This window comes from Pinus tabuliformis, chromosome 1_1, assembly GCF_031772625.1.
Source record: "Pinus tabuliformis cultivar Carrire ecotype Pingquan chromosome 1_1, CPIR1, whole genome shotgun sequence".
NCBI classification, from domain to species: Eukaryota; Viridiplantae; Streptophyta; class Pinopsida; order Pinales; family Pinaceae; genus Pinus; species Pinus tabuliformis.
The window spans coordinates 604,110,990-604,136,403 of NC_142297.1; the positions used below are offsets into that span (position 1 = coordinate 604,110,990).

General features: G+C 35.7%; 2 protein-coding genes across 2 annotated transcripts in view; both read right to left on the reverse strand.

The window, feature by feature from the left end:
* Nucleotides 1-13,631, reverse strand: part of LOC149214726 (uncharacterized) — a 170,971-nt gene extending 157,340 nt beyond the window's left edge. Inside the window, exon 1 of the mRNA XM_089389490.1 lies at nucleotides 13,136-13,631. Within this exon, the coding sequence (XP_089245616.1) occupies nucleotides 13,136-13,631 (496 nt within the window). The remainder of the gene's footprint in view (nucleotides 1-13,135) is intronic.
* A 5,420-nt stretch (nucleotides 13,632-19,051) lies between these two features.
* LOC149214727 (KH domain-containing protein HEN4-like) lies at nucleotides 19,052-19,685 on the reverse strand. The gene has a single exon (XM_089389491.1). It carries the CDS (start codon nucleotides 19,604-19,606, stop codon nucleotides 19,052-19,054), a length of 555 nt encoding a protein of 184 aa, XP_089245617.1. The 5' UTR covers nucleotides 19,607-19,685.
* Nucleotides 19,686-25,414: the final 5,729 nt, after the last annotated feature.

A 25,414-nucleotide genomic window follows, 5' to 3' on the forward strand; every position in this document is an offset into this window, starting at 1 on the left:
AGTTAGAAGCCAAAGGGGATAGATTAAGACATCTCAAGCCTCAGAGAGCCCGAGAACCAGATGTGGGTCACTTCAGGATTTTTGGCTCATTAGTATATTTCCATGTGACCAAAGATGCATGGAAGAAGCTTGAGATGACAACAGAGTTGGGGATATTTGTGGGGTACACTAATACAACTCACAACTATTGGGTGTATCTGCTAACCAGTAGGATGATAGTGGTTCACAGGGATGTCAAATTCGATGAAGAGAAGGCCATGAGATGTTCCCTTGAGAGGGAGCTTCAACTACATGCAGTTGAGGAGATTTTAGCTCTTAAGGAGGAGCCTCAGATTGATGTGGAGCAACCACATGCAGAGGATCCAGGAGTGGAGACACCCACTCAAGCAAAGTCTTCCATATATGGGAGAAAGCGCACCAAAGAGGCTGATAGGTTACTGTAGGATGTAAGAGAGAATATGGGAGCACCCACATCATAACGCAAGCAGAGGAGGTCACATGAGAGGTACACTGGATACATGGCTCTTATGAGTGGATGTGTGAGACAAAGCCATCTTCTTTTGAGGAGGGAATGCAACAATCGATTTGGTTGATGCCATGGTTGAGGAGTATGAATCCATTGTTCGTAAAAATGTTTTGGATGTGGTCCCAAGACTGGTAGACAATTCAGTGGTGAGTTCCTGATGGCTTTACAAGGTAAAGAAAGCAACGGATGGTAGTTTGGAGAAGCATAAGGCCATGTTTGTGGCCCAATAATTTTATCAGGTAGAGGGATTGATTATAATGAGACCTTTTCTCTTGTTGCAAGGTACTCATTAATCAGATCCATTTTGGCACTGTCAGCGCAGATGGGTTGGAAGATACATGAGATGGATGTAAACATAGCCTTCCTTAATGGAATGATTAAGGAAGAAGTGTATATTGAGCAGCCTAAAGGTTTTGAGACATTTGACCATGATTCACATGTGTGTCAACTCAAGCGATCATTGTATGGGCTAAATAAAGCACCCCATGATTGGTACACTAGGATTGATAGCTACTTCACCGAGTTGGGCTTCACCAAAAGTGAAGCAAATGCGAACCTGTACTATATTGTGGTGGAAGGTAAATTGTTGATTATTGTTTTAGATGTCAATGATTTGATTCTGACAGGTGATGATAAGTTAATCAAGTCTTGCAAAGAGGATCTTGCAAGAGAGTTTTAAATGAAGGACTTGGGCCCCATGCACTACTTTATGGGCATGGAAGTATGGCAAGGTGATGGGGAAATTTTTGTCTCTCAGGGAAAGTATGACAACGAGATATTGAAAAGGTTCCACATGGAGAGCAGTAAACCCATGGAGACTCCTCTATCAGGAAACTGGAGGAAGGAGGATGCTACTTCGGGTGAAGTAGTGGAAGCTATTGTTTACAGGAAACTTGTGGGTTCATTGATGTATATGGTGAACGCATGACCGAACATGTGTTATGCAGTTAACCAACTTAGTCAAGTGATGGTTAGGTCGAGCAAGATGTATTGGAAGGTGGACAAGCTTGTGCTGAGATACCTCAGAGGCACTACTCAGTATGGATTGTGGAGCAAACGGACAGAGGAAGTGAAGCTTCAAGGCTTCACTAATGTATATTGGGCAGGGAGTCCATTCGATAGGAAGAACACATCAGGAAGAATCTTTAGTATTGGTTCAGTGGTTGTTTCTTGGTACAACAGAAAACAAAGATCAATTGCACTCAGTTCAATAGAGGCAGAATACATGGTTGCTAGTCAAGCAACTTATGAGGCCATCTGGATAAAGAAGATTTTGGTTAGTTTCTTTGGTCAGCAAATGGATCCAATTGTGATTTACTGTGACAATCATAGTTGTATCAAACTCTCTGAAAATCCAGTTTTTCATGATTGGTCCAAGCATATTGATATCTGGTATCATCATCTTCGAGATTGTGTGCAGAGGAAAATTATGTTGTTGGAGTACATTCCCACAGAGGAGTAGGATGCATATATTTTGACAAAGGCATTGTTAAGATGTAAATTCGAGTTTCACATAGATAGGATTAGGATAGTTGATAATCCCTTTCTTGCTGAGAGGGAGTGTTAAAAATAGCAACAAGAAATTTCAATTTAATTTGTCCTTGAATTAAATTGTGAATTAAAATCTAATTCTATTCTCATATCAACTTGTAAATAGTTAATAAAGTTTAATTGACTTAATTTACTTAGTAATTTTGAGTTGGAAGTCTATCTGGAGTCATGTAAGGGAGATCCATAAATTTTAGGGGTCTAGGTTGAGTTATTTTGAGTTGTAATTAGATAACTCATTATAACTGAGTTATAGTCAATTAAACTAGTTCTAACTATTGGAGGAACTATTAGAGGTTTAGTAGTGAGCCAGTGCACTATTGCATCCTCAGTGCCACACTAGTTAACTAAATATTCTCTCACAAATAATTCATGCACGTCAGTTCATAGGAAGACCCAGTTGAGACTAGAGTGCAGGGATAGTGTACTATCCATTGTATAATTTTCCGATTTGTACAGATGGTGCATGCAATTAGTTGAGGAATTAAGTTTGGATTGCGCAATTATGGAGGATGGATTTCCCAATTAAATATGGTTTGATTCTCTCAGGAATTGCGTAAGGAAGTAGGGGCTTGGAAGGCAGTAGAATTGGCTAAGTTTTAGCTAGAGTGGACTTGTGAGGTAGAAAGTTAGATCATATGTGTGCATGGATTGTTCTAGTGTGAACAAGCATTGCTTATGGTTAATGCAATATAGATAGTCAAGGTTTCGAGAAGTTGCTTTCCCCAGAGAAATATTTTGTTATGTGCAATTGATATTATTCATCTTTTTTATTATTGTTTTCATCGATCATTATTGGCTTCCATTGTAAAGAGTAGCGTAGATTCTTGTCTTATGTTTTAGTATATCACATGAGATGTTGAATATACAAAAAAATCTACACCTCCCGAGTGGATTAAAGGGAATAAATGTCACTCTCTTTACAGGTTCATCCAATTTGGAGGACGAATAGCCAAAAAAACTTGGGGAGAACCATAACTTGAGGATTTTTTGGCCTTTTGGAGCCCACGAAGAGCCCATATAGGGGCTTTTGGACATTATAAATCCAATGGAAGCCTCTGTTCACTGACTGGAGCACTTTTGGAAGGAATTTTTGTAGGTTTAAGTCTTGGAGTGTCAAGGATAATCAATAGTTTATAGCAATTTTGAAGGATTTATGAGCATGGAAAGGACTTTCTAGGGGTTTTGCATCCTTCATATGTTATCTGCAACAATTGTGACATCTATGCTACAACTCAAGTTTGTCTTTTCTCATTATGTATTTTTGAGGAAAGTTCTATTTTAGTACTTCAATGTGGAATTGTTGTACATGTATGCTCATTTTCATATGGAGTATAGCGTCTTGATGTGAGAGCCTTTTCTTGTTGATTGTTTCATGACTAACTATAGGTGGTCATGCTTTTAGAGTGAGATTTCTTTGTAGGAGAAGATTTCCTTGAAGGGGAAATTAGCCGCTCATTTTCTCAACACACTTTATGTACTCTTTATCACTGAAATCTATGGAGCGGTCTAGCTATGTTAGTAGGCCCAGAGATGTAGCCTAGGAGGGGTGAACTTCGTCACCAAATTATTTGTTGTCTCTCTTCATATTTTTCTTTATGAGTTAAACGATGATATTTTTTGTTTGAAGTTCACATGAAAACTAACTCATTATCCTTGAAGATACCATTAAACTTGATATAATAAGACCCATTTTTACTTGCAAAGCATCAGAGGACGGTCAATTTTTATGAAGGAGAACTTCTCCTCCAATTTCAGATAGATTGGTATCAGAGCAATTTCTTACCAAGTTGTAGGTATGGGAAAGAAGTTGGAAAGTCTCCAAGAGCTAAAGGAGATGAACTTGTCTCTTCAAATGGAGAATGATGAATTGAGAAGAATGCTTGAAGTTGCCAAAGAGGAGAAGAGGCATATGTTCCTTCAGTTGTAGCATGTGCTTGAGGAACACGTTGGTGAGAGTTCCACTCCATAAGAAGCAAAGAATTCCTCCAAAGTGGAGCCAATTTGTGGGCATGGTCCAAACACAGGTTATGGACCCTATGTGGAGAATGATGGTTGTGAGTTTTGTCGGCATCTCAAAGATTCTCACTATGTGCCTGTTGGTAAAAGTGGATGGTTTGAGTCATCTTAAAATTCGTCATCGGCATCTGAAGCAAAAAGGATGGGTGGAAAATACAAGGAGGTAATCAACATCTCTAGTTTAAATCCTTCAGTTTATGTTAATAACACATCTTTTTCAACCTTTGAACAACATACTAAAGGCATTGGTATGAAGTTGTTAGCTTGGATGGGTTATGAAGGAGGAGGCCTTAGAATTAATGGCCAATGTATTACTAATCCTATCATGGTGAAAGAGAGACCAAGATATCAAGGATTGGGATATGGTCATAGAGATTTTGGAGAGTGTTTTAAATTTTTTGAGGAAAAGAAGTCATAAGATGATGATATGTCACACCAAGATGGTAGTGATAATTTCAATTTGTCTCCTAAAATAGATGAATGCTTCAAAGCACTTTTCATGTCATCATCCATTCCACATCGTCAAAGTTACAACCCAAGGGACATGTATAAATGTCATGGGAATTTTCCAAATGTTGGTAATTTTGATTATTTGTGGGACATGTATCCTTGCACTTTTTGTGATGCAGTTGATCATTGTGTGGCTAATTGTGAGCAATTCAAAGTGATGGTCAAAACAATGGACCAAATTCTTGGCATCAAGCATGAAGGATCTCCCTTAAGTTTGAAGACTTCCTTGTCGATGGGCAAGAGAAAGTACTTTTGCACCCATTGTAACATGAATGGGTATGGGAATGAAATATGTTGAAAACTTTATCTAAAACTTTGTCCCAAGAAGGATAAATACATTATGAAAACCAATGCGAGAAAAGAAATAAGTGGCAAAGATAATACTAGAATAGTTCCTAAGGAAACCTTCAAACAAGAATAGACACAGAAAGAGAACCCATAAGCCTAGGAGAGGCAAAGATTGGGTAGACTGTTTGTACAGTTTGTTGCTTTATAAATTGTAAATATTTGTTTTTCATTACCTGTTTTTGGGTACTTTGTAAAGTGAAACAAGAATGATCACTATTTGCAAAAAGTATACTTTTCATTGACATGTCATGTTATGTTGTCTTGTTTATGAGTCCAATTGTTTGAGGACTCTTTGGGATGAACATGTGTTGTCATTCAATTTGTCTACATTTATGTCATGTACTCACCAATGCAAGTGTTCAAGATGAATCTTGTTGTGAATGAAATATTTGATAAATATTGTACAAGAAATGACTATGTTTTTGTGGACAAAGGCAATTGTGTCATTGAATTATTGTAGCCAGAATACTTTTTTGTACAAGCAAAGTTTGAGGACAGTAAAGAAATGTTGAATCAGTGCATGGAAAGCATTTAAGTGCTTCTCATTTCCAAGATGGAAAATCAAGTTTGTCTTCAACAAGGGAACTTCAAGATGAAGTTGTTTGAGCCATGAGAAATTGGTTAGGAGAGAATGTTCAGGTTCCATCCATCAATGTTTTTGTTCTTGAATGATTTTACGAATTATGGCTCGATTGTTGACAAGAAGGTGAGGACTTCACGCAGAGGATAGGTGGAGTACCTTGATTGGAGCTTGAAGGCACCAATTGAAAAAAGAACATTAAGGATTAAGATTTTTTACTAGGAGAAGATAAACTTTTGGAGTCCAAAAGTTCTTAGTGGGGATGTATGATTTAGAGATCAATTTTTTTGTCAATAATGAAAGTGCCTAGAATATATTTAAACTAGCCTCATGTTGTAATGTTCGTCATTCTGATTTCAAGGAAACTTAAATTGCCTCGATCCTTTGTATGAAAAAGTTATGATGTTTTGATCGTTTGGCTCAAAAACTAAAAAATTTGCACATGGGTTGATTAGGCTGCTGACTGGGCAATCCATACTGTTGATGTCAACATGTCAATTAGGCATACGGGACCAACCATAGCTCGACCCATGTCGAGATCATACAGGTGCAAGTGGTCGAATCTGATTGGTTATTTTATGTTTGGTGGCCCAATGGGAGGCTGCCACCGGGCCGAATCGAAGGCTGCCATGTGGTGCCTCCACACTGACTAAATTTTTTGTTATGGGTCGGATGGCCTTGGTAGGGTTTCATTGGGTGACCTTCCAATACACAATCCAATGCCTCACCACTCTCTTACGGGTAGTTCTTAACCCTATACTCATCCACACGTATTTAAAATTTATGTATGGTCGAGTTTTGGAAGAGGGGTCATGTGGTGAGCCCCGACCCTTGGTTGTATTACCACACAGGACCAACATCAGCGCAAAGGAGTGGGGTTAGGAATTAAGCCTAGTCGTTGGTCACATGTATCTCCACATGACCACGATAAAGGAAAATAAGGGAAGGAGCACATATAGGACCAACCCCTGGTCATGTTCATTCCCATAGGACCTTGGCACTACCGTGAGAAGAATTAGGTGAAGGGGAGTTTCCCCTCCCTATGGTCACGCAACAACCCACAAGAAAAACGTGAAGGGTTGAGGTGCTTGGTGAAGGTGGCGGGGTTGTAAGCCCTAGCCCTGGGTCCCATTACAGTACATGCGACTGCGGACGAAGGAGGTAAGGGCTAGTGACAAGGGCAGAGTTTTAGATTTGGCCCTAGGTCATTTGTTCAGTGCATAACCATTGGCTAAATAATCAGGAGATAGTGCAACAGGCGCGGGCGGTTAGCCCCATACCCTAACCACATCAACCCCACACGACCAACAACCCGGAGAAAAAGGCACCAAGGTGAGTGGGGGTGGATTGTTGGTCCAACCGACGACCTTATGGTGTCCATGTGGCCATATTTTTGCGCTCATGGGATTGTTGGAAATTTAAAAGAAGTGACAATTTGCACCTATTATGGGTGAATTTGTCGCCTCCCAAGCGGATTAAAGGGAAAAACTGTTGCTCTCTTTGCAGGTTCATCCAATTCGGAGGACGAATAACAAAAAAAACTTGGGGAGAGCCATAACTTGAGGAGTTGTTGGCATTTTGGAGCCCAAGAAGAGCTCAGATAGGGGTTTTTGGACATTCTGAATCCAATGGAAGCCTTTGTTAACTGATTGGAGCACTTCTGGAAGAAACTTTTGCAGGTTTGAGTCTTGGAGTGACAAGGGTAATCAACGGTTTGGAGTAGTTTTGAAGGCATTCTGAGCATGGAGAAAACCTTGTAGAGGTTTTCCAACCTTCATATGTTATTTGCAATAGCTGTGACATCTATGGTGAAAATCATGTTTGTCTTTTCTCATTATATCTTTTTGAGGAAAGTTTTCTTTTAGTACTTCAATATGGAATTGTTGTATTGTACATGTATGCTCATTTTCAGATGGAGTACAGGGTCTTGATATGAGAGCCTTTTCTTGTTGATTGTTTCATGACTAAATGTAGGTGGTCATGCTTTTAGAGTGAGATTTGTTTGCAAGAGAATGTTTCCTTGAAGGGGAAACTAGCCACTCATTTTGTCAGCACACTTTATGTACTCTTTATCACTTAAATCTATGAAGCGATCTAGCTACATTAGTAGGCCCGAAGATGTAGCCCAGGAGGGATGAACCAAATTCTGTGTTGTCTCTTTTGATGTTTTCCTTTGAGTTAAATGATGATATTTTTCTTGTTTAAATTTCACATGAAAACTAACTCATTATCCTTGAAGAAACCATAAAACTTGTTGATATAATAAGACCCATTTTTACTTGCAAAGCGTCAGAGGATGGTCGATTTTTAGGAAGGATAAATTCTCCTCCAATTCCATATCACATATATGGATTTTACCAAATTGTGGTCACACAATTACTTAATATTGAATGCCAAGGAATTCCCTTCTTGCATCTCCACTACTTTTAGGCTCTATTTGGGGCATTGTATTCCGAGATGAAATTCTTATTAAAGTTAACACATACTAATATCAGAGTAGTGGACATGGAATCTTTTAAAACAATGAACGCTATGTTGCTTCCTCACTCTAAACAAGAGATTTTTTTTTTTAAGGAGTGATGTTATGGGAGCTATAACTCTTTCATTATTTTTCAAAAATACCATATAGAAACTTTCAAGTCTTAAGAGTCTCCTCAATATATTAAATGTTTTTGGATGGATCCAATCTTGCTTGGCCACCACTTTTTTAAGATCAACTCATATTTCCTCTTGACTTACAATGTAACCCTAATATTTGACCTCAAGAGCCAGAAAAACACATTCATATTGCTCCATGACTAATTTGTTCTCTCACAAGAGTTGTTAGGACTTATCAACATGTTCTATGTGTGGTTCCCATGCTTTATTGGATATTAAGATATCATCAAAGAAGATCAGCACAAATTTGTGCAGGAAGGGTTTGAAAATCTTTTTCATGAGGCTCTAGAAGGTTGATGGATCATTATGAAGACCAAAAGGAATCACTAGAACCCATAATGACCTTCATTTGTTTTGAATTATATATTAGGGATAAATTTCTATTTCATTCTGATTTACTGGTATCATGAATGTAGATGAAGATTATTGAAAAAAAATCTCCATGAAGTTCATCCCAAAGATCATCAATAATTGGGATGGGAAATTTCCCTTGATTTTGAACTTGTTGAGATCCCTAAAATGAGGACACATGTGCCAATTTCCACCCTTCTATAGAATTTTGGCTGTTGATGATGAGTAAGGGCTTGTATTGGGACATATGACCCCCACTTGCATTAGTTTCTAAATGATATTTTATATTTCATTCATTTGTGTGAAAGGGTGCCAATAAGGACATGCATTTGATGCTTGAGTTCCTAGAATCATAGGAATGACATGATCATACTCTCCTCAAGAATTGGCTAAAAATTTTGGTGTCTCAAACACTTAATGATGTTTTTCAAGAACCAAATATAGGCATGGGTGATTTTCATGTGTCATATTATATGCAATTAAATTGGGTAATAGTTCCAGAGTATCAATTATTTAAAGACTTCTCCATTTGATAGGACGTGAATATTTAAAGGGAGACATCCCAAAGGCCTTTGAAGTGTGTGTGCATGTCCCTTTTTAGTGAAAATCATAAAGATTTCTTTGAAATCCATTATGACTAGTCCCAACATGCATAACTACTCTACAACCAATACTATATCACAATCATGCATATGGATGGAAAATGGATGGATTCTGATTTGATAGTATCCCATGTAGAGTTAGAAATTTTCACATCTTCCCCCACATTTCCTTATACTTCCATTTTAAATCATGATATGAAAGTTGCAAACCGGGGATACAAAACAATGAGATTATTTTGCCACTCTCTTGTAAATGAAATTGTGAGTATTTCCACGATCAACTAGGACTATAACTTTTTGATGCTTGATGTAGTCCATTAATTTCAAGGTTTTCAAAGTTAAAATGATCATTAATGCATGTATATAGATTAGGGGTTCTTCATGCGGACATGGAGGTTCAAAATTTACCTAAGTCTAAGCCTTACATTAGGGGAATTTTGAGGTATAAAATGGGCCTCCTAAGGAAATTATAAAATAATAGTGGAAATAATAAAATAAGATTAGATTACATCATCAAATTTTAGAGGGAAAAAAGGAAAAACCATTTTTTCAACTCGTATTTTCAACTTATCTCTCTATGGGTTTACTCAAATTTCGAGTGACCACACTTGTTGGATGCAAAATTTGATTCCACATCTAATCAGTACCCATGTTGCATACTTTCTATGGACCCTACTACATGAAAAAAGAGAAATACATGAAAAACGTGATTGCGGTCATGTTTTTTCTTATACTTCTCATTTTTTTCGTGTAGCAACGTCCATAGAAAGTATGCAACATGTGTACTACTTGGATGACGAATTAAAATTTGCATCCAACAAGCACTACCGCTTGAAATTTTCATAAAACCTTAGGGAGATATGTTGAAAATACAAGTTGAAAAAATAGTTTTATTATTTTATTATTTTTTAATCTGTTTACTTTTTTACTCCAAAAATGGTGAATCATCCCCCATGGTTGACATCATCATCTTGAATCCTATTGGTTCTTATAAAGTTTATTTTGGTTGTACATTTTTCCCAGGAGTCCCATTTTAGACCTCAAAATTCCCCTAATGCTACCTTCAACTTGAAATTGTGGTATCTTTGGTATTTATGTCATTGGTTAGGTCTTGTGTGTTTATAGCAATTTGGAACAATTTATGTTTTTACACATATGACCTCTAGTATATATTTCATCAATTTATAGTAGAGCTCATGTCTTTGGTAATCTAAGATTTATGCTAGAGACAACCCTTGTACTTTCAAGGGATTAGTAGGACTTTTTTCTTAGGGAATTGGGGAGGATGAGATTAGGGAATAAATGATGGTGTTTTTATTTATGTATTTATCACCATCTCAACTTCTAGGGCCCTCTTAGTTGCTTCTACCACATAGTAGGATGTTGCATTTTAATTTATGCTCAAATTAAAGTATCCTTCTTGATGCCACCAATGAAACATTTCTTATATAAGGAATATTTAAGTTATTTGTATGGATGTTTAATTGATTGAAGGATCCCCTAAAGTCAATGACTTATACTATTTGGTGTGACTTGATAAGATACCCTAAATTTTGAGTATCTCCCTTAAACATGCATTAACAATTTTAATAAAATAACTCCATATTATGTATCTTGGATAGGATCATATAAAAGGAATTTTATGAACTTCTTGTCATTTCCATTGTTCCATACCATAATTTTCATTATGTCATCAATAATCCTCTAAAGGGTGAAATAATATTCCATCTAAGTGACACATCTTGACAGGTCGAAACCATCAAACTTATTCAATTCCACTTTAGGGGAATGGTGTGATATGTTATTATTCATTATTCTATTATTGTGCATATCTAAAGAGGATTTTGGGTGGCTACATAACCCTAACTTGGAATTTTCATCCTAGTGTGACTCAATGTGTTATGCAATCTAGTTTTGTTCTTCCAAGATGCCATGAGCTAGCACACCTAACAACTTCTTGATTAACATATTCTCAGTGTCATCCAACTTCTTTAATCTCTAATTGAACTTGGCTAGTTTTATTTTATTTTTGTACTGCTCATCCAACTACTCTAATCTTTCATCCATATTCTTAAAATAGCTCTCCAAGCTATTCAATATGTTTGAGGTAGTGTGGATGGTCATATTAATTGGGGATATGATACGAGGTAGTTTATAAGTATTCATCTTGGGTGCTTACTAACAAAGGTTACTAACAAGAGAGTGTTAGGTGTTATAGGTCTATGATATATATGTGGGGTCTAATAGTAGTTTCAGTCCAATATCTCAAGGAATTAACAAAAGAGGCTCAACCAAACCCTTCGCTAGATAAATCAACTACCAAAGTACTAGAGAGTGGTCTCTCTAAGTGTTGGTCTTGGTGTTATATACCAACAAGACAATTGATTAGTTTATTTAAAGAAAATTTTAGGTATGTGTAGGGGAATTCCTATATAACTAAAAGTATGTTGAAGTAATATTTCATATGAGTATTGTTTTATGACATCTTATTCAAAGGCTTAGCAACAAGGGTTTCAAGGGTTTCAAACAATTTGATTCCACTTGTATATTCTATGTGTATTCTTCCTTGACTATAGTTTTACCTATTGAATGATAGATCATTGTGTTATTGAAATACAATGGAATATGTTTCTATAAAAAGGAAAAAAAATCGAAATTTTAGGATCTTTCTAAACTATGAAAATCCTTTAAAAATCAATATAAATAACCAAATTGTTCAAGGTAGGATTTGAGGCTAATAATGTAAAATGATGTTAGGTCTTAAACTTTTGTGATCCATGTCGATAATATGTTTGTCTTATAGATTAATCACATGGTAGAGATTTGGTCGACGTTTCGAACCAACTAATGTGGTTCATCCTCAAGAAAAATGGTGAAAAAATCAATCTTACCAAAGGTTTAAATAGCAGAGAAGCATCCGTACCTGGAATTAGCCGCTAGGAACTAGCTGTTATAAACTAGTTATTAGGAAAAGATTGTTAAGAATTAGTTAAGGAAAAATAATATCAATAAGTTTGTTAAGAATTAGTTAAGGAGAAATAATATTAAATTATTTATTAATTGTTTAAATACAATCTCAATGTTCTTATGTATCAAATTAGTATTTATAATAGTATAATCTAATCTAATACTAAATTAAAGAGATATAATTTTATATATTACTAATTTATTTTTAATATCAATGTTAAAGCTAAAAAAGGGAAGTGGTTATTACTAGTTGTAAATTAGTGACCAATAGATCAAAGAAAACAAAAGGAAAGCGGGTAGAATTATATTAAAGATGTAATTATTAATGATAAAATAAAAAAGTTATATATAAATTAAAATGAGGACCCAAACATAGTTATAGTATAATAATTCATAATAAAATGCTAAAGGTAAAAAAAGAGGAAGTTGGAAAAGGAAACAAAGAATCAAGAATGAAGAAAAGAAAGAAAAGATCGAATGAACATGGAACAAAAAATATGAAAATAGAAAAAAGGAACCATCAAGAGGAGAGGGCAGGAATCTAGCTCCTACTTAATTTCCAACCATCATCTCGATTGAGGTTGATAGAATGCTTCTCAATCTCAATGGATTCTCTTAGCTTCCTATGATGGAAATGATCAACCCTAGCGATGACCTGGGAATCCTCAATGCAAACATGGTGCTTCAAATTCGCAGCATGTTCAACTAAGGCAGAGGAACGAGAGAAATTGTGCCTAATGTCTGCCGCATGCTCTTGGATTCTTTGGTTTATGGAGCAACCCGTCTCACCAATGTAAGGAATCCCACACAAGCATGGAATTGAGTATACCCCTTTCATGTCTTTAAGGTTAATTGGGTCTTTAACAGATCTAAGATAATTTCTAATGGTATTAAGGGGTTTGAAAGTAGTAGCAATTTTATTCCTTTTAAGAACATGAGAAATCTTATCTGTGGTCCCTTGGATGAAGGGAAGCGACACATTGGAAATATGATCATCATGAGCTGGCTTAACACGAGCTTCTTTACAGGCTCTTTGGAATGCTTTGAGGCCCTGATGTCTATTGTAGCCATTATTTTCAAAAACTTTCAAAAGATGAGATTTTTCTTCTTCTAAGTGATTCTCATCAGAAATCCTAAGAGCGTGGGTGGCAAGAGTGTTAAGAACCCCTACCTTCTGGGCTAGAAAATGATGAGAAGAGGCATGGAGATACTGTTTTGTGTGAGTTTTCTTGTGAAAAACTTGGTGAGAAATAGAACCATCATCCTTATGGGAGAGGAGAATGTCAAGGAACGGAAGGCACCCATTAACTTCAACTTCCATCGTGAATTTGATGGATTCAGATTGGGAATTAAGATGGTTGAGAAACAAATCCAATTTCTCACGACCATGGGGCCAAATGACACATGTGTTGTCAACAAACCTCTTCCATTTCTTGGGGTGGAATGGAGCAAAGGCCAAAGCTTTGGTCTCAAAATATTCCATGAATAAGTTGGTCACTATGGGAGAAAGGGGAGAACCCATCACAACCCCGCAAGTTTGTTCAAAGAAATCACCATGGAAGCTGGAAAAGTGGAGGTAAGGTACAAACATACCAATCTAGCCGTGTCATTTTCAATTATATGATTAATGACTTCGATGGCTTCTTGATAGGGATTTTCATATAAAAGGATACAACATCGAATCTTACTAACAAATCACCTAGGCCAAGCCTAATATCCTTCACTTCATTGATAAAAGACACCGAGTCTTTGACAAAAGACCCAGTGTGACCAACAAGAGGTTTGAGCTTTTGAGCCAGGAATTTAGCGCGAAGATAAGAGGGCCCACCTATCGTGTTAACAATAGGTCTCGGGGGGGTCCCAGTTTTATGGACCTTCGGGAGGACATAAATTATAGGGGTAAGAGGATTGCTTTCAATCAGCTTTTTGCTAATAGGATTAAGAGAAATATTAGATTTTATGGCTTGCACGATTTCTTTGGAAACTCTTTTAAGGGGATTGTTTTTAAGCTTAATGTAACTACCACTATTATGAAGATGGTCAATAATTTGTTAAAATATTCAGTCTTATCAAGGATAGCACCCGCCCCTCCTTTATTAGCGTTTATGACGACAATGTTGGGGTTATCCCTTAAGGTTTTAATGGCAAGAAACTCATTTTTGCTAATGTTTCTTTTAGGAAGCTTAGCTTTCCTAAGCACAATAGTGCAGTCTTGCCGAATAACCTCCTTGACATTATCGAGAAGGTCACAAATTCAAAATTCAATGTTACAAATAATGTTATCAACTGGAATTTTTCTAGGGGCCTAAGGGAAAAATTAACCCCTTTATTTAAGAGACGAAGAACAAAAAGGTTTAAATCAAAACTTGAAAGATTAGTCACATTTTTAGATAGACTAAGGGATTTTTTTTTTTAATTTTTTTTTTTACAGTGGAATTGGCAACAGGGGCAACCTCGCGACTCGCATTACATGGGTTCGTTTCTGATCGCTACCTCTATAACCATTGGGAGCTACGCCCACCTCTCTATATAGCTCCAGTGTAAATCTGGGGGATTTGAACTCGTGACCTTTAGTATGGAGCCCACCTTTCTAACGAACTTCACCGCATTGTGATTACCAACTCGCCTACCCCCATGGGGCTTACTAAGGGAATTATTATTATTATTAGGAGGAGAAATAATATTACATTTATATTTAATAGGAATTATTTTGGATGAGTTAGAGTTGTTAAGGTTATTTTTTTTTGTTATTATTAGAAGACCTAAAGATATTATTGTTATTATTTAAATTTGTATTAGAAATAGAGTTGGAAGAATTATTATTGTTATTATAGAAATGATAACAATTGCCATTATTGTATTTATTATAATAGGAAATAGAATTGGTTATCAGGTTACTGTCAAAATTAAAAGTGGAAGAATATACCTTATGGACATTATCAAAAGGGGACGCATGAGCAACTCTTGAGGGAGTCAAATTGAGGGCACTAACGGAGCGGGAGGGAGGATTGGGATCAGATCTGCAGGTTAAGGGGAATTAGGAAGGTTTAGTGGATTGACAGGTAAGGTTGATGGACGCCCGGGAGGAATCAGAGTTCTGATAGATCTGAGCAGGACAGGGTTCAAAGGGTGATGGAGGAGGATTGACGGACTCACAGAAACCGGATTGGCCATAGGAACTGCTAGGAGGGTTTAGGGATGTGAGGGAAGACTCGATAACCGGGACAGGAGAACTACCAAGGATCGGAGGGAGTTTTATCTGCAATGGAGGGGAATGGATAACGAGAAAGGATAAAGAAGAGTCAGCCAACGAGAGAGCACAACAAGTCGACAAGGTAAGAGGAGAAGAGGATCCATGTAGAGAAACTGTCTTGGAGTCTACAGTTAGATCATCATTGATGGAGATCGGTCGTTTAGCTGGAGACATGCCTTGGTCATCAACGCACAAATAAGAAACCACAAAGGAGAGGCCGGATTCAACATTCACCTCAATAGAATAAATCGATGTTTTCTCTTGAAGAGAACAACTGGATGAAACAACCTCACCGTCTTGGTTGTTGATCTAGGAATTAAGAGCAAGGACCCAAATCCCTTACAACTTCATCCTAGTTCCCTAAGCCTCAAACCAACTTTGAATCCTAATCATTGATGCCCTAGCTTCCCCCAAGCCCATCCACACTTTACTCCCATATCTATTCCTAATGTATAAAACCTTGGTTAAAGTTATATCTTACCCTTCATTCCCACCACTCCCCACTCCCTTACTCGTCCACCCTTTACTTGTTCTCACCTCTTCCCACATTGCCCCTCTCACTCCACCCCCTCATGCCCAAATCTCCTAGTCTCATTTATCTCTCATTCTTGGCCCCCTCCCATTTCTCCTCTTATACCCATCCACTTTGTCTTTCTACTCACCTCCTCTCTCAACCCTTTTAGTGGATTTTCTTTCCTTTTTTCCATTCCCACCACCCGTCATCCCCTACCATCCACCTTGGTCACTCCTGGCATGGCGATCCTACCAAGGTATCACATTTCACTATGGTGTGTGTCAAGGTGGTTATTATTATCTAGGTTACAATAATATTATCCACTACTAGAGGATGTTGGGTAGGGGATTAGGTATTCCCTAGATGGACAAGGACCTAGTATTAAGTTGTGCCTAGCATTTTATCCATCTTAAGAAAACTCACATATCAAGTAGATGACTTGGACCCCTAGGTTAAACTTTTCACATAATGTCCTCAACAAGTATAGGCGTACCTCCCTATTAATAAGAGGTTCTCAAAACCATGAACCACCTACTCATCCAAAGGTCTCAAATTTGTTAGTAGGTGGACCAATACATAAAAATGTATTTCTTATTAACTAGTATAGATTGATTGTTTCTTGCATCAATGAACATGACTACAAATCTTATTTAGTAATGTTCACGTCTCTAATTTGGTATTTATATAGAGCATTTTATAGTATTCATGCGTCATAGTCTATAATGGGAAATATTAGTTAAAAGGCTTTGAGCTTTTGGAATGGATAATACAATTGAGTTTAATGAACTTGCAAGAGATAATCATGAGGATTTTATGGTGTTTTCGATATCCTATATGAGTACCCTCAAAATAGCCAATGATGTATTGATTTCAACTTTGGGATTCTTTATTCTAGGTTAGGGTTTGGTTGTTCTAAGTTGCAGTTTGGTGATGGCAAGTTTGGGTTCTCACTATGATCTATGGTAACCAAGTCTCATGCAATTCAACATGATGTTTATGTTCAGGGTATCATTTAGGTTTTCTTTTCAATTTTAAATCAAAATTTCAAAAAAAAAACAAAGAAATACCATTGGAATGCTTACTTGGAATTAAAAGAAGATGAAACATTTCACTTAATAACAACAAAAAATGTGTTGTGTGATCCAACATGGTAAAAAAAATTAGCCATGGAATATAAAATTGTGTCACACCAAGAACATGTGCATGTTCTTTTGCCATGTCAACCTCACACCCTCGCTGCCATCATGGTTAGGAGTTCGAGACTTGCCAAACCTTAATTCCTAAGAGCACATAAGCACACACATGTTCTTATGTGCTTGCATCGTGGATTATTCCATTACCACTTTTGGGACCATCATTAAGATGCAAGCTATCAACTAATAGATAATATTATATTGTATAAATAGTTTCTGAATTCAAATTTCTGTGATCCATAATGAATTAAGAAAATGTATTTCGGTAGAAATCACACAAGAGAAATTTTTAGCCAAGGCGTTTCAAACTTTCTACCAAAATAGTTTTTCTTAATTGTATAAATAGTATTTATTAATTTAAATTATTAATATACGGAAAATAAAGATATTTCAAAACTGATTTTTAATATGATGTTATCTTGATCTAGTAATCATTAGGTGTTAATTTTCTTTTAATAAAGAAAGCAAATTTTAACTTCATGCGAAAGATTTTTGACTTTTTTTAGCAATTATTTTTGCTAGATTTTGTAATACTATGTTTTTTTTTCCTATATATATTTTTAAATTTATATATTTTTAACTTATATTAATTATTTTTATAATTAATCATAATAATTATAAATTTAAAATAAAGTTATAATTTAGTTAGTTTTTATTATTTTTTTAAATCTTGGCAATGTGAGATGTATTATGCAACTTAGTGGTCATCGCTTAACCACTTCTCTATTTTATGAGATAGGTATAAATTCCCATTCAACACTTTGTTAAACCAATATAAATCTTTCTTAACTGAGGATTCACTAAGCCTTAAGAGGAATCATGAAAACAAAATTGAAGAAAAAAGTACAACTACAGAAATTTAAATCCTCTCAATGATTGGTATATCTCGAGTTAAGATGAATCGATGTTGATTATATATATATATATATATATATATGAGGAGGAGGTTAGATTGAAAGGTGTTATTATTGTTATTTGAAGGAATATCACAATTATCAGTTTTTGGAAACTCTCTTATCACCATTCAATAATGTTTTAAATGGTTTCAAAATAAGGACTCGAATGCAAAGCCAACTATGCAAAGAATTTATATGATGTTGGACGACTTTGAAAGCATAGAAATTTATCATATTAGGAGGAATAATAATGTGTTGGCAGATGAACAGGCCCTTAAAGTGGAGCAAGGTGAACTTAGGGAGGACGAGGACACATTATCCATATGTCACATCCCATGAACACTAATAAATTGAAAACCTTGAAGTGCAAGAAGAATATTGAGAAGGGTGAATTGTCTTACACGGTGGTTAATTGCCTTATTTATACCCTGGCAAAGAAGAATATTGAGAAGGGTGAATTGTCTTACACGGTGGTTAATTGCCTTATTTATACCCTGGCAAATTTGTTCTATGGTGGGAGTCTTGGCGATAAGATGGATCCTTCAATCTACAGTTCGTTAATTATGAAGAATAAAGACGGGAATTACGCAGAGCAACTCTAAAGGAATTGTGTTCTCTAAGCTCGAGGAGGATTGTCTCAGGTCGATCGTGTGGGAATACATCTCAAAGCAAGAAGCAATGAAAATTTATCTACTTGCAAGGAGTGCAATAGCGAAGAACATTAAAATGAAGGGACCTCTCACATGTCAATCTAGAGTTGATTTTGGTTTAAGATGGCTATAGAGGGCATATGTAATGTGGATTGTGTCACAAACTCATTGTGCTGAAGAAAAGGCTTATCCATTTGGCAATGGCATCAAATGCTTCCTTAAGAATTCATTCACTGCGTTCGGGCATGAAGTGGAGGACATGAATTCTCAAATTGGAGGGAAAATTATCTCTAGTGCCTGGTCTCATTTTACTCTCGTTTTCGTTTCCATTTCTAACCGCCAATCCACAGTCTCCCCACCTCTGTTAAACCCTAGCTCATTTGTAAGCTCCACCAGAGACCCCGCCTCCTGTTGCAGTGACAAATTTAATGCCTGTTCATCGTTCTGTGAACCCACTCATAATGAAAGCTTGAACAAGGCTTTGAGCAGCGTGAGTTTGCTCAGGTGTTCCTGATATTATAACAAGGCCTTCAGTTGCCCCAGGTCTAGGGTCATTCATTATAACTTTTGCTCCAGAAGTCTGTTGAATATGGGCTAAGTTGCTGCCATTCTCCCCATACATAGAGCCAATGACACGTTCTGGGACAACAACCTCTACAGTCCTATTTCTCACAACAGCTGATTGACTTCCACTTCCCAGACTTCCTCTTTGTGGATATCCTCTTCCATAGTCAGTCATGCTCTGTGCACTGCCATCACCCATTCCTTGCACTGCCCATGGACCTGGTGGTGGTGGTTGGTCAATGTTGTGATTCATTCCTACAGGACGATGCACATTGGGAGGGAATCCTGGACGATCAACATTGTGAGGTAACCGTTCTCCTTGATCAATGTCCTGTAGGGGTCCTCTATAATGTGGATACATTCCAGGAGACAAACCAGGTTCAGGTCTTCCCCTGAATGGTGCCATTGGTCCAGGAACTGGAGGCATGTGCTCAGGGTAAATCCAACACCAGCAACTGAAACAGGTTTTTCTGGAAATAGATTGTTTTGCAACCTTGTTGATATCCATACAACTCAGGGTTGGAATTTGACGGGCGGCCATTTCGCCCGTAAAATACGTTGAACTTTTTTAAATGACCGTCAGGCATGACGTGTTTGGAAGGATACAGAACGTATTTTTGACGGCTAAGGTTTTTCTGAAAACGTTATTGAAATCTTATCCAGAGTACATACCTTTCCATTCATCTTGGAACGGACACTAAATTTGAAGTGTTACTATAACACTTAATTTTGAAATCCCGACAATGGGCTTGCAGTGTAATTTTGAAATCCGAACAATTTGGTTGCAGTGTAATTTTATCTTCATAATTATAGGATTTCCTGGTTATTCTAGTCTTGCGGTTATAACCATAATATTTGTAGAGTTGTATAATTGTTGAAGTTGTGTCAATTTGCGGTTATGACCATAATATTTGTAGAGTTGTTGAAGTTGTGTCAATTTGTGAATAAGGGTTTGAAAATTGGTTATAGAAAAGAAACCTACTTGCTTCATTGATGATTATTTTGAAGGATTGAAAAAATGAGAGAAGGATAAGAGCAGTTTTCTCGACTTTATTTTACATAAATGTGTGGCTGAAATTAAAATTCGTGTATATCATAAGCTTTGTGATTGTGGCTTCGATGATAATAAATGCTGAAATATATTATTCATGACCACCCAGCTCAAAGCGGTGGGTTATTATTAACTATTTTTTTGATTAGAATTAAGTATAATATGTTTTAAACAAATTGTAGATTTATGTGGATTAAATCATTTTTTAATGTATAAATTAATTCAGTGCATTTAAAACTCTCTTTAACTTTAAACCATTAAAAATTTGATAAATAAATAAATATATATATATATATATATATATATATATATATATATATATATATATGAAATTTAATATTTTTTTAATGATATTTTAATTAAAAATATGAGGATGATAAAGTCAGTTTCCTCGGCTTTATTTTACACATGTGTGGCTGAAATTAAAATTCGTGTGGATGATACGCTCCATGATTGTGGCTTCGACAATACTTGATGAAATATATTATTCATGACCATCCAGCTCAGAGCTAGGTTATTATTAACTATATATTTTTTTTGGATTGGAATTAAGTAGGGTATGTTTTAAAGAAATTGTGGATTTATGTGGATTAAATCACCTTTTTTTTAAATGTATAATTCAATTCCGTATGTTTAAAATTCTCTTCAACTTTAAACCATTAAAATTTGACAAATGCAATTTTTAAAAAAAGTTTAGTGTTTTCTTTATGATGTTTTAGTTAAAAATATACTTGAAATATATTCACTAAAATTAGTGAATTTCTCTCTATAATATTTTAATATTTTTTGTTTATTTTTTTAACATAGTGGGGAAAATGATTATAATTCAGTTGTGAAATTCACATTGGGGACAATCATCACTCATAGCTATCCATAATGCAGGTTGACTCATCATGGCCTTGGAATTACCTAATGCAGGTTGACTCATCATGGTTATTCAAGAAAAACCATACCCTAGAATTCTGAGTGTGCATTTCACTCTTACCAAATGTCTTTGAGCCTTGGGCTATTAACCTATTTCCTTAAATTCCATGAAATCAAACTCTTAGCCAAACAAAAGCAATTTTAAGGCATACTATAGAACTAAAAATAAAATCATCAACAATTCTGATTTATAAATACAATTCTTCTATAAAATTTGTAAAAAATGTGTATATATTTAACTATTACTATGGTTTATGTTTACTCTATCCATCACCAACAAGGTGTACGTTAAGTGAGCTTAAACACGTGTAGTACGTTAAGTGGGTTAAGCATTTAAGTAAACCAAAATCTAATTTATTAATTTTACAACTTGACTATGAGAATGAAACGAATCTAAAACATCACTAGAAACTATTTATTAATTTATTAAAATTAATAAATGTAGAAATGGATCACTAGAAACTATTTATTAATTCATTAAAATTAATAAATGTAGATATGGTGTTGAAGAATTGAATTGTAAACATAATAATTTGGCAAAACCATCTAGAAATGACATTTGTTTGGCTCTTTTATGCTTTAGGAATCATTACGAAAAGAAACTATAAACTTATAGATAACAATTTTACGTATTTTTATTCCGAGGCTTCACATTCTTAGATTTTCTCTATTATCTTTTGTCCCATTAATATTACAAGCTTTCAATTTTCCTTGGGTAAATATATTTAGGCCCCTTTTTCACCTTTGAATAATTTGCTTTCTTGTTGATGCAACTTGAGGTGCATATGAGTGGACCATACCAATTGAAGAGAGTTCCTGAGTGAATTTGAGTATGCACACACATAGAAAGAAAAACATATTTTTATTAACCTATAGCCTAAAGATACACAACCATGGAAAATGAATCTGAGACCATTCAACAAAGGTTATTACCTAGTCTACTTAAATATATATCTAGAAAACTAAGTGATCAATAAGCATCTAGTATAATAGAGACTTTATATCAAATAATGTCATTCATATATATATATATATATGCCCACAACACAACAAATTTGGCTTGGTTTGAAATGTTTTTGTTCATGATGAGGTCTCATCAAATGCTCGATCTTAGTATTATTGAATTCCCATAGGTGTCACCTAGAAGGGACAAGGGGAAGAAAAAATATATATTTCATACTCCTTAAAAGGAATGTTGTTCAATAACTCACAATTCTTTCATTTGATCACTGTAAGTTGGATTAGAATCCGAGTCAAAATAGTTTCCTTGAAATCCAATGAATATGTATATATCTCTTATGCAAACATCATTAAAATTCTCACTTGAATGAAACAAACAATCAATCCATGAGTGTGTTAGTGCATCATTGAACCTACGTAGATGAAAGAACAAAACCTCTTCCTTGTCATAATAAATTTGGACCACAATCTTTCTTGTAGCCACTTGCTCTCCCTGAGTGTATTGGCCAGCCAACTTTATTGGATTGTTTGGGTGAGAGGCTTGTCAAAGTGTCACCGACTCACCACTCACCTATGAAGGTTATCTTATGTCACAATGTCGCCTATGGAACAGTGGAAGTGTCAGTTCGACTATAATATGCACCAGATATCGAGTGTCTCAACAGATCACTTAAAAGCTTTGAATGATATGGCTTATGAAGAATGACATACAACCACTTATGACATACTAAAACACTTTCAATACATTGTACTTTCTTGAATAAAAACTCTCCACGGTGGACCCCCACATTGATTCCATGTGATTACAATCGTGGAGAGGATGTAGAGGATAGTCCATCTTATAGTTTTACTTTGTTGGTCATGTTATATATCCCATAAGATATCCTTAGTAATATCTTAATAGAAAAGTGTTCAATTGAGCTCCTTATCAATAGCAAATGATATGATGAAATGGAATAATTAATCATCGCCCCCTTCTCTTTTTATGATCATTCATTGAGACTTCTCCAAGCTTCTCGATTTTCCTTTAATATTATTTTATTGAAAAAGTCAATTTTCCCTCCTAAGTGATTTTTCCCCTTTTAAAATAAAATACGTTGTCTTTCCTATTTCTTATTATTTACCTTTTTTATATAATAATAGCAAAATTGAGTAAATTAAAATGGATCTCCTAGATTAACTTTTCCTTTTCACTATCTTATTAGGAGATGACTAGGCGAGGGGAAAACCATGTCTCTAACTCATGTAATATGACACATTAAAGTCCTCCCTGCCTAAAATTGCTTCCCCTCAAACAGTTTTAGCCCTGGATGTTACAATATCAGTTCATTTGTGTTTAGTTTTCCTTCCCCTATGTATTTGAATGTCCCAAACAGTTCTGTCGATGCCTCATGCATTTCTTTCTCTTTGTAACTTTCTGCTACAACCTCAATATTGTCATCATCTATAGTTGCTTCATTTCTCAGTACTATCTAGAATTGGTTAAGATTTGTGTTAATGAGATCTTTTACTTTGTAGCTTTCTGCTACAACCTCAGTATTGTCATCATCTATAGTTGCTTCATTTCTAAGTACTATATGGAATTGGTTAAGATTTGTGTTAATGAGAACTGGCTCATCACTAAGAGTGGCACCAATATATGATAGTGAATGTATTTCCATTCACCAAAACTTGAATTGATATTTGTAAATAGGACCTAGTCCATAGGTATTTCCCAATTGAGTGGTTAAAGATGCCTCAAATATCCATCCAGACAACCACATAACATTTTTGTGGCATGGAAAATTTTGACAGTAAGCCATTGATGGTCTGAGGAGTTCATTAAACAAGAAAGAAATGTAAATAAATTGAATGGGAAACTGAAAAACACACACAACTAACACAAATAGCTTTACGTGGTAAAACCTTGACAGTGTGTCAAGGAAACCTCCACAAGGCAAGGGATTGGAAATATTTATTAATCAAGAATGATTCTCCATGATACAGCCTCTTGGGCATTCACCAATTTCATATGGGTCTCTCCTCTGTTACATAACTACTATTCATTATGAATCTCGTTACAAAACTAACTGGCAGTAAAACAAATAAGATTTTACCCATAATTATATTATTTTGTTGTCACATTTCAAAAAACTCCACCTTGACAAAAATTTTACTAATCCCTTGCCCATGTCCAATCATTATCTCTTCTACAAGCCAAGAGAAGCCAAACACCATTGCAGCTTCTCTACTAGAATTGGATTCGTGAATACGTTTGCACAATTCTCTCACGTATGGACCTTATTGAGAGCTACTTTTCCGCCATTGATCGCATGCCTTAGAAAATTATACCTTACATCAATGTGCTTGGTCTTGCTATGATAAGCTGGATTTGTAGCCAAATGAATAACACTCTAACTATCACAGAATACATTCACTTTCTCCTGCATCCTTCCAATCTCATCAAGTAGGCCCTTTAACTAGATTGCTTCTTTACTAGCATCTGAAGAAACTATATACTCTGATTCGGTAGTGGACAACACAATTGTATCTTGAAGCATTGACATCCAGCTAATTGCTCCACTTACAAGAGTAAATACATAACCTGTAGTAGATCTCCTTTTGTCCAAATCACCTGCATAATCAACATCCACATATCTGTAGACTGATCCTTCACTACCATTAAAGATGATGTAATCGTCACTTGTGCCTCTTAAATACCGAAGCACCCATTTCACTACTCACCAATGTTCTTCACCTGGATTTTCCATGAACCTGCTGACAACTCCAATTGCATGTGAAATGTCAGGTCTTCTAGATATCATCGCATGCATTAAGTTGCCTACATCATTTGCATATGGTACACGAGACATATACTACTTTTCTTCATCAGTTCTAGGACTCAAAACCGAAGAAATCTTAAAATGGGAAGCTAATGGAACATTAACAGGTTTCACATTGTTCATACCGAACTTTTCAAGTACTCTTTCCACATACTTCTGTTAGATAACCATAGCTTACCATTTTTCATGTCTGTATGTATCTCCATGCCCAAGATATGTTTTTCTGCTCCAAGATCCTTCATATCAAATGTCCTAGAGAACTAAGTCTTTAACATGTTGATCTCTTGCATGCTTTTGCTTGCAATAAGCATATCATCAACATACAAAACTAAGATAATGAATATGCCACTGAAACTCTTGAAGTATACAAAATGATCATGCTCACTTCTAATAAATTTTTTGCTCACCATGAAGGAATCAAACTTCTTGTACCATTGACTGGAAGACTGTCTCAGACCATATAATGATTTCCTGAGCT

What these genes read in the sequence shown, in the direction of transcription:
- LOC149214727 (XM_089389491.1), bottom strand. Translation starts at nt 19,606, where the DNA reads ATGCCTCCAGTTCCTGGACCAATGGCACCATTCAGGGGAAGACCTGAA.